Raw genomic sequence first — 10,243 nt, forward strand, 5'->3', positions numbered from 1 at the left:
TTCTCTACCCCAGAGGACTGAGGAAGCTCATTCATTGAGCTTGTTCAAGATAGAAATCAATAGATTTCTGGAGACTAATGACATCAAGGGATATGGGGATAGTGCGGGAATTGATGTCGAGGTGGATGATCAACCACGATCTAACTGAATGACAGAGCAGGCTCGATGGGCTGTGTGGCCTACTCCTGTTCCCATGTTCCTATATTCCACTGGACATAGTGGCTCCTGTACTTCTGGCATCATATGGATGTTATCTGTGGAAAGTAACTGGGCAGGGTGAGTAGTTATGGATCCCAGTGTTGTATTGATAGTCTGGTGTTTGCTTTGACTTACCCTTGGGCAGGGGCAAGTTGGGAGGCCACTGAAATTTTACTGGTGGTTATTTGATGCCCTCCAGTGGATGAGAGAGCATAGCAGAGAAAACTGTGCACAGCCCATGGAGGAAGCGATCTGATCGTGGCAAATGATCATGGCTCATTCCACCATCTCCTGCAATCTTACCCTAAAAATGTTTTTTTAAAAACCTGTGACGTTTTCCACTAATGCCTGGTGCAGGAATCTGAGATATTTGTTTCAACATTACCAACTGCAGGACTCAACCCGAATAATAGTTTTCCACAGATAACATTTCAGAGCACCCAGTTATCATTATAACACCAGTGGAGCTAAAATTAATCAGCTGTATCCAATATTAATTCCTATCATTTTCAATCATCCTCCTGATCTTCAGTTTCAGTATTTGCATATCCATTTTGGTATTGGTTAATTTGAATATCATTGAAAGCACAGCCATTATTATTATTAGAGACGGTACAGAGGAGATTTACCAGGGTGTTGCCTGGGCTGGAAAATTGCAGCTATGAGGGGGGATTGGATGGGCTGGGGCTGTTCTCCTTGGAACAGAGGAGGCTGAAGGGATGGGAAGGGTCTATTTACTTCCGCAGAGAGGTCAGTGACTAGGGGACATAGATTTAAAGTGACCGGTGGAAGGATTAGAGGGGAGATGAGGAAATCCTTTTCACCCAGAGGGTTTTGAGGTCTGGAACTCACTGCCTGAAAGGGTAGTAGAGGCAAGAACTCTCAACTCATTTAAAAGGTGTCTGGATTTGCACCTGAAGTGCTGTAACAGGCAGGGCTGTGGACCAAATGCTGGAAAGCAGGGTTAGGCTGAGTGGCTCGTTTTTCAGCCAGCGCAGACATGATGGGCTGAGTGGCCTCTTTCTGTGCTGTAAACTTGCTAATGAGAGTATATTGCTCAACCAACCATTTTATAGAGATCTGATTGGCTTATCGTGTGCTCCTTTATATTGGGTATTGGATGCACTCTCTGTTGCTAGTTAGTCAGAATTGTGTTCTTTCTTTCTTTTCTTTCAGAATCTTCCGGCAACTAGGAAAAGGTATGAACAACACATGACCGTTCCTTGCTCTCTGAACAATTCTTAATTTCTTACTGTTCTCCTTCCCTGTATCACTCCATGTTATTTAGTGAGAGGTCAGGTAGGTGAACACCACACTCCTGGGCTCTTTGCTAATGGACACAAGACCAGCTGACCACTTCCGGACTGAATATTGAGTTCAACAATTTTAGATCATGAGCTCTCTCCTCCATCCCCACCCCCTGTCTGATTCACCCCCCCGCCTTCTTTTTTTTGCAATAATTTATATAGATTTATTATTTCCCACCTACTTCCATTATTTTTAAAAGTATTTCCATCCATTGTTTTATCTCTACCTTTTAGCCTATTTCGATTCCTTCGCTCCACCCCAACCCCACTAGGGCTTTCTGTAACTTGCTCGTCCTGCTTTCTACCCTTAATTAGCACATTCCTATAGATAATATCACCACCTTCAACACCTCTTTGTCCTTTTGTCTGTGACATCTTTTGGTTATTTCCACCTATCACTGGCCCTCTATCCAGCTCTACTTGTCCCACCCCCCCTTAAACCAGTTTATATTTCACCCCTCTTCTATTTTTACCTAGTTCTGTTGAAGAGTCATTCGGACTCGAAACGTTAACTGCGTCCCTCTCCGCAGATGCTGCCAGACCTGCTGAGTTTTTCCAGGTATTTTTGTTTTTCTTCCAGCGGACCACTCTTGTCTGAATTTCTGGTAAGTCTCCAGGTGGATAAAGCTAATAGCGTATGTGTAGAATCGTTAGTTTAATGTTGTCTAAACCTGTGAGATTAGCATGTGATGGTAGCATTTTCATCACTGAGCCAAGAGGTTGTGAGTTCAAGTCCTACTCCAAAGAATTGCCCACATAATCCAGGCTGACACTCGACTTCTGTACTGAGGGAGTGCAGCATCTTCAGAGATGCCATCTTTTAGATGAGCTGTTAAACTGAGGCCATGTCTGCCCTCTGAGATGGGCATGAAAGGTCCCATAGCCAACAAGAGTAGGGTGCTCTTCCCAAGAGTCCTGACCAATATTTATCCCTCAACCAAGATTATTGAAAGAGATTATCTGGCCATTATCTCATCGTTATTTCTGGCAAGTTTCTGTCAAAAGGAAGACTCGAGGCCGAATTTTGCCCCCGTTGGGCAGGCTGGGCGGGTTCAGCGGGGACAGGCGGCATCGGGGAAGCTGACCACTGCCCGCGAGTGGGGCCGGGGACTGCAGTTTCGCCCTGGTGGGCCAGTTAAGGCCCTCCCAGTGTGAGCCGCGTGCTGCAATGCCCAGCGCTGCCTCTGGGGGTGGGTGGGAGGTGGGCGAGCAGGGAGAACGGGGAACTTTGCCCATGCACGTGGGTGCACACTGGAAAAGCTCCCTGAGGCACAGCGCTGCCTCAGGGAGATGGAGGGCCCTGAAAACCAAACATAAAGAATTTTTAACTGCTAAAAAAATTTCCCTCTTGTGACTCTGTCACATGGAGCAGGGACATATTATGAATGAGATGTAAAAATTTTTATTTTATATTTATTTGCTGTTGGAAACCTCATCCCGCCCGTGGATGAGGTTTCCTAAAACGTGCAAAGGCCACTTGGCCTATTCACCTGCCCCTCCAGCTGTGAAGTCGGATGGGCAGCAAAAAATTGAAGTTAATTAATACTTTAATAGCCTTAACAGGCCTGCTAATCGTTGGCGGGCATGCTGCCAATTCCTGTGCCCACTCACCGGTCAAACTATTGCATGACTGTACGTTGATTTAGAACGCTTGCCCGAAGTCATCCCGCGTCACTTCATGCTCAAGCGGGTCAGGCGCGTGAAAATTCTGCCCTTGAATTTATATAGAGCCTTTCATCACCACAGTAAATCCCAAAGTACTTTAAAGCGAATGAAGTACTTTACACATGTAGTCACCATTGTAATGTAGGATGTGCACTAACTGGCTGCTGCATTTCCCACATTACATTTAGGGGAAATGTTGGCATAGTGGTCATGTCACTGGACTAGTAATCCCAGGCTAATACTCTGGCAGCTTTAATTCAATGAATAAATCTGGAATGAGAATGGAACTAGTGAGAACTGGCTAGACCACCATATATTGCCCATCCCTAATTGCCCTTGAGAAGGTGGTGGTGAGCTGCCTTCTTGAACCACTGCAGTCCATGTGGTGTAGGTACATCCCCTGTGCTGTTAGGAAGCCTTTCCCCCAAACCTCTCTGGAATGGCAAACAGTCAGTTTCAGCCCTCTGACACATCTATAACCAGACCCTACCTGAAATAGCCCCCTCCTTGCCAATTTCCTTATTTGATGTGAAAGCTCCTTCCTAACAGAGATCAGGAACTACATAGGATTACTTAGTATATATAACACAGAAACAGGCCATTCGGCCCAAGCAGTTCATGCTGGTGTTTATGCTCCACTCAAGCCTCCTCCCATCATTTCAAAGCGGGAGGTGGGATTAAGCACAATGGCTCTTTAAAAAGAGCCAGCACAGGCTCAATGGGCCGAATGACCTCCTTCTGTGCTGTGAGATTCTATGGTTATAATGTGTCTCAGCAATGTTCCTCTCCGGAATAGAGCCAAGGGTCTGGTAAATTGGGAAGCTCTGAGACCATGGAAAGTGTATGAACACAAATCGTTCTTTTCTCTTTTAAGTTGTAGTGCTCTTATCAAAAGACAGCCAGCCAGCACTCAGCTGGAGGACATCATAAAGGAATGAGTGAGTTTCTAATATCATATGCAATCAATGATGTTGGCAGTAGGATCAGAGTTTTGGATGTGCAAATAATATTTAAGGAGGGTTCAGATGATAAGCAATCTTTTTCCATTGGTCCTATTCATAACTTACTTGCTGCAGCCTCACTGAGGTTAGCTTTGGTTAGGGAGTTCCTGACTTAACGCCCGATAGTCACCTTGTAAGGTCCACTCGCCACTTCACACAACCCAGACCCAAAGGCACATGTTTAGCATCTCCAACATTCTCATTACAGAGCTAACTGCGCTCCTCAAGATCCTGAGGCTGTCTCTGCTGTGATTAATGTGGGTCACTATGTGGGATCTTTACAGTACAAAGTCTGGAAGAAGATGTTGAACATTATCAATACAGGTGTGTATTATAGGAACATAGGACTTAGGAGCAGGTGTAGTCCATTCAGCCCCTTTGAGCCTGCTCTGCCATTCAATAAGATCATGGCTGGTCTGGTTCTGATCTCAGCTCCACTTTCCTGTCTGCACCCCAATCCCCATAACCCTTGACTCCCTTGTCTATGAAAAACCTGTCCCTGTCTTAAATAAACTCAATGACCCAGCCTCCATTGCTTTCTGAGGAAAAGAGTTCCACAGACTGACAACCCTCTGAGAGAAAAAATATCTCCTCATCTCAGTCTTAAAAGGGGCGATCTCTTATTATTAAACTGTGTCCTCTGGGTCTAGTCTCTCCCACAAGAGGAAATATCCTCCCAGTATCCACCCAATCAACTCCCCTCAGGATCTTATATGTTTCAATAAGATCACCTCTCATTCTCCTCAATTCCAATGGATACAGGCCTAACTTGTTTAGCCTTTCTTTATAAGATAAGCCTTTCATCCCAGGAATGAGTCGAGTGATCCTTTTCTGAGCTGCTTCTAATACAATTATATCTTTTTCCAAATAAGGAGACCAAGACTGCACACAGTACACAATATGTGGTCTTACTAAGGCTCTGTACACCTGCAATAAAACTTCCCTACTTGGCAACAATCAACAACATCCCATTTGCCTTTCTAATCATTTGCCCAACCTGCATACTAATCTTATATAATTCATATACCAGGACACCCAGATCCCTCTGTACCACTGAATTCTTCAATCTCTCTCCATTTAAATAATTTGCTGCTTTTTTATTTTTCCTGCCAAATTGGACAAGTTCACATTTTCACACATTATTCTCCATCTGACAAAATTTTTGCCCATTCACCTAACCTGTCACTATCCCTTTGCAGACTCTCTACCTCCTCTTGACAATTTACTTTCCGACCTATCTTGGTGTCATCAGCAAATTTAGCTACCATACATTTGGTCCCTTTGTCCAAATCATTGATGTAAATTGTAAATAGTTGAGGCCCCAGCACAGATCCCTGTGGCAGTCCACTAGTTACAGTTTACCAAACTGAAAAAGACACATTTATCCCTAATCTCTGCTTCCTGTTAGCTAAACAACCCTTTATCCATGCTAATATGTTACCCCCTATACTATGGGTTGTTATCTTGTGTAGGACTTTGATGTGGCACCTTATCAAATGCCTTTTGGAAATCCAAGTACACCACATCTACAGATTCCCTTTTATCCACGTTGCTCATTACTTCCTCAAAGAACTCCAATAAATTATTGGAGATAAATCATATTGGAGATATATTATTATTCAGCAGTAATATGAGCCAGGTGTGTTATTATATAATGAAGAGTTTTACTCCAATAATAAATTATTCTGTAAAACATATGCATGAATGTTGTAACTTGATAGGCACAAAATTCAACTGCAGAATGTTCTCTTACAAATATCACAACACTCCAGCTGTGATTGATTATTGTATAATGGACAAAAAATCTATAATGGTTACTTTCACCTTCATCTCTAGGCAATAAACTGGGAGATTTAATCTGGCTAGCTGAAAAACTCACCATAGATTTGCCTGGCCTCTGTATCAAGCTGAACCAGATTGTTTGCAATCTTACCTTTTTGGTTTATTTGGCCCTCAGCTGATCTCTTGACTCCTTATGCTCTCCAATACCAAGACCACATATTTCTGCCTTTGTAATATCGCCCAACTCCTCCCCTGACTCAGCCAATCCGCTGCTGAATTCCAAAGCCGGGCTTTAGTTACCTCCGGGCTTGATGATTCCAATGCTCTCTTCATCAGCCTCCCACATTCTATCTTCCATACCCAGCTCATCCTGCATTCTGCTGTCCGTACCCCAGCCCACCATAAATCCTGTTCACCCTTCACCATTGTGCTCGCTGACCTACATTGGCTCCCGGTCAAGCAATGCTTCAGTTTTACAATTCTCATCCTTATTTTCAAATCCCTCGATGGCCTTGCCCCCTGTAAGCTCCTCCAGCCACAGCACCCTCCGAGATCCCTGCACTCGACTAGTTCTGGCCTCTTGAGCGTCCCCAGTTTTGATCACTCCACCATTGGCAGCCATGCCTTTAGCTGCTGAGGACCTAAACTTTGGAATTTCTTCCCTAAACCTCCCTCTCCTCCTTTGAGACGACTCCTTAAAACTTATCTCTCTGACAAATATTTGGCTAAATGTGCTAACATTTGGTTCTTCGGCTCAGTGTCAGCTTAGTCTGATTACACTCTCCTGTGAAGCACCTTGAAATCCTTTATTATGGTAAGGGTGCTAAATAAATTCAATTGTTATTGGTATCAGAAGAAATGATCACGAGACAGGTTCTATCAAACAGATAATTTGTTTCTCCAGATCACTGTCCAGACAGTGAGAATGACCAGCTCATCACCTGCACTCTGAGTGTATGCAGATGCTATCAGACACATACATGTACATGTGACCCGCGCAGTACTCTTAGCTTACATGTTTGGCACGTTGAACAGTTCGTATCTAACTAGTTGTTTCTTGTCTCTTCAGCCTCTGTGACCCTGGATCCAAACACAGCAGCTCCTTGGCTCTCTCTGTCCGATGACTTGACCGTGATGGGATATAGCCCAATCAAGCAGCAACTGCCAGACAACCCAGAGAGATTTGACTCCTGTGTTTCTGTGCTAGGATTAGAGGGATTCACTTCAGGAAGGCATCACTGGGATGTGGATGTGAGGGGACAGAGCAGCTGGTGCTTAGGGGTAGCGAGGGAATCCATTAGGAGGAAAGGAATCATCAAAGTGGATCCAGAGAATGGTTTCTGGGCCATTGGGCTGATGGATAGCAATGAATGCTACGCATGTACTTCACCTTGGCGCACGGAACTCTCTATTAATCCCACAATCATCCGAGTTTACCTGGATTACAAAGCCGGAAAGGTCTCCTTCTATAGTCTTGAAAACATGACCCTACTTTATACCTTCACAGACTCATTTACCGAGAAGCTTTATCCCTACTTCTGTCCGTACCTAGTCCTAGATGCTAAAAATGTTTCAGTAATGAAAATCTATCCTCAGAAGGTGGTTTTACAGGATTAATACCATTAAACAGGACACAATGAAAGGCACTATCGAAAGAGATTCCGCTCGCAGTACTTGTTGGTATTCCATGTGCCGACAGGTCCATACATTCATTTAAAGTCTCCCTTTGTCTTGGGAATGATGATGATCTGAAATGTATTCTTCCTGATTATCAAATCAGTAACCAATGTAAGTACTTTCTCCCAATTCACCTAATCGGAACCCTTCAAAATTTAACCTTCGTTGTTCTAAAGAAAAAACCCATTTTCTCTAATCTCTTCTCATAATTAAAAGCTCTCACACTGCAATCACCTTCTCCAATGTCCTTTCCTAAAGTTAGACACCCAGAACTGGACACAATATTCAAACTGTGGTCTAACCCATGACTTGTATGACCTCTTTGAGTTTGCACTCTATGTCCTTATTTATATCATGTTTGAGTGAAGTATTCTAGACAGGGTTGTAATATCTTCCTGTCTTCAGAGGTCATTTGACAGGAATCAATATTAGCTAATGTGAGACATCTGCTGGCAAAATGAGGTAATGTAATTGGTTATATCAGAAGAACAGGAGGAGGCCATTCAGCCCCTCCGGATTTTCAACAATTCAGTTCATGGCTGATCTGTAACTCAACTCCATTTACCCAACCCCCCTAGATGTTCTTGATAACCCTACCCAACAAAAAATCTATTGATTTCAGTCTTGACAAGCCTTCCAATCTGAACTGTTTCCTGAGATAAAAGCAAACTCCTGGGGATGCTAGAAATCTGAAACAAAAACAGAAAATGCTGGAAAAACTCAGCAGGCCTAGCAGCATCTATGGTATGGAGAGAAAAACAATCCTCATGACCCTTCTTCAGAGCTCTGCTTTTGAACGGTTTCCTATATTGTTTCATTTGTCAGTTCTTGCTCTCAGGTTTTCTGCTCCCATTCCGAAGATGATGAGTCATCTTTAAACAGAGATTCCGATTCCCCTACATTGCCCTGTGTTAGTCTCAGCAGGGAATTGTTGTCAGGGCTGTATGACATGAAGCTATTACTGTATATAATATTATTGGAAAAGATTTTTCTTTTAAAATAGTGGTTTAGTCTGTGGGTATGTCTTAATTAGATTAAAGCCAGTTAGTCTGGGTGTTTTGATGGGTACTAGTTTTGATATGTAAGAGAGGAAGCATGCATTTGCATTTTTTGAATAGAGCATCCAAAAAATGGGGTGAAAAATTTACCTTTCTAGCAGCTACCAAGCAATATGTTTATATTACTAATAAAACTGATACTGTGAAATGGGTTTTATTGTTAGAGAGGTTTAGTTCAGAGGTTGTTGATACAATGAGAATTAATATTCAATGGGGTTGATAGGTATAACTTCAGTAGTTTTCGGGTGTGCAGAGCAGAAACAATTTGAGATCAAAAGGCAGCTATAAGCCTCCAAATGGCTCCACAGGAACCAAAGTGAAAGGAACCTCATTTTGAATTTGTAAGATGCAAATGCTTTGCGTGGTGTTTGGTTAAGTCTATGGGCTGCTGTTGCCTTAATGGAGATTAGTTTGGGAATTTGTTAAAAGTTATTACAGTAGTAATTTGAAGCCATGTTTTATATATATATGTATATAATATATATATCATTTAGTTTAATTGTAAAGCCTTGAGAACTGGTGGTCTGATTCCTGAATTTAGAGTCACCTCTCAAACATAACACTTAAAATTATAGGTTATGACGACTGTTTAAAGTTTCCCTCTGGGATTTCTAAATAACTCCGCTTTACCAACTGCATCAGTCATAACACTGGATGACTATGTCGGAGGCACCAGAACCAAGCCCAAGTTTGTGGTTTTTCAGCCTGCGTTTACTGATCAGAAATGGGAGTTATTGTGATCTCCCTGTCAGAGAGGACAACTACAAATCCCAAAGAATTAAAAATTTGTCCAAAAAACATTCTCTTGGCACTTTCCCTACTCCTCCCCCCATCAGCTCCATTCCAGTTATGCTCCCTCTCCTCTCCCCTCATCAACGCCCCACCCCCTAGCCAGCCCAGGATCAGCACTGGAAAACCACAATCCTGTGTCGCCCATCGACAGCACAACCTCAGGAACTTCCGAATCGGTTCAGAGCCCAAGTTCAAATGGATACAAATGAGGCAGAGGCTCCACACACAAACAAAGTGACTCTCTAATACATTCCACCCAATACACTCAAATCAAATGTCACACTCACTGGGCCTGCAGGGAAACCAACAGCGTATTATTGACTTCTACAAATAATTTACACAGCACTGTATAATTTTAATTTGAAGCTGTGTGACTGAGTAAGATGGCAATTCATTCCGTGGTAATATGAGAGAAAGCAATTGCTTTATCGGTGTGAAAATGTCAGTACTGGTTAGTCAAGTGTTGAGTGGCTGTCAATTTGATGAAATGAAAGAAGAAACAAGTTAAGTGACAGTGGACACTGCCTGCACTTTGTAAAGGCTTCTGTTTCAAAATTGATTCAAAGTAACTGGAAAGCTGTTCAATAACAATAACGACACCGGGTCTTATGGAATGTATCTATTGTAGGAAATGTCCCAAGGAGCTTCACAGAGACAAGGACGGACAACAAAACAAGGATTTTTTATTCACTCATGGGACGTTAGCTTCGCTGGCTGGGCCAGCATTTATTGCCCATCCCTAACTGCCCCTTGAGAAGGTGGT

At 43.0% G+C, this 10,243-nt stretch overlaps 1 protein-coding gene across 1 annotated transcript in view; it reads left to right on the forward strand.

Moving 5' to 3' along the window:
• Positions 1-8,869, forward strand: part of LOC121289337 (zinc-binding protein A33-like) — a 152,151-nt gene extending 143,282 nt beyond the window's left edge. The window contains exons 4-6 of the mRNA XM_041208696.1: positions 1,375-1,397; positions 4,380-4,495; positions 7,023-8,869. Coding sequence (XP_041064630.1) covers positions 1,375-1,397; positions 4,380-4,495; positions 7,023-7,570 — 687 coding nt within the window. The 3' untranslated portion in view covers positions 7,571-8,869. The remainder of the gene's footprint in view (positions 1-1,374; positions 1,398-4,379; positions 4,496-7,022) is intronic.
• Positions 8,870-10,243: the final 1,374 nt, after the last annotated feature.

Source organism: Carcharodon carcharias, chromosome 2, assembly GCF_017639515.1.
Source record: "Carcharodon carcharias isolate sCarCar2 chromosome 2, sCarCar2.pri, whole genome shotgun sequence".
In the NCBI taxonomy this organism is placed as follows: domain Eukaryota; kingdom Metazoa; phylum Chordata; class Chondrichthyes; order Lamniformes; family Lamnidae; genus Carcharodon; species Carcharodon carcharias.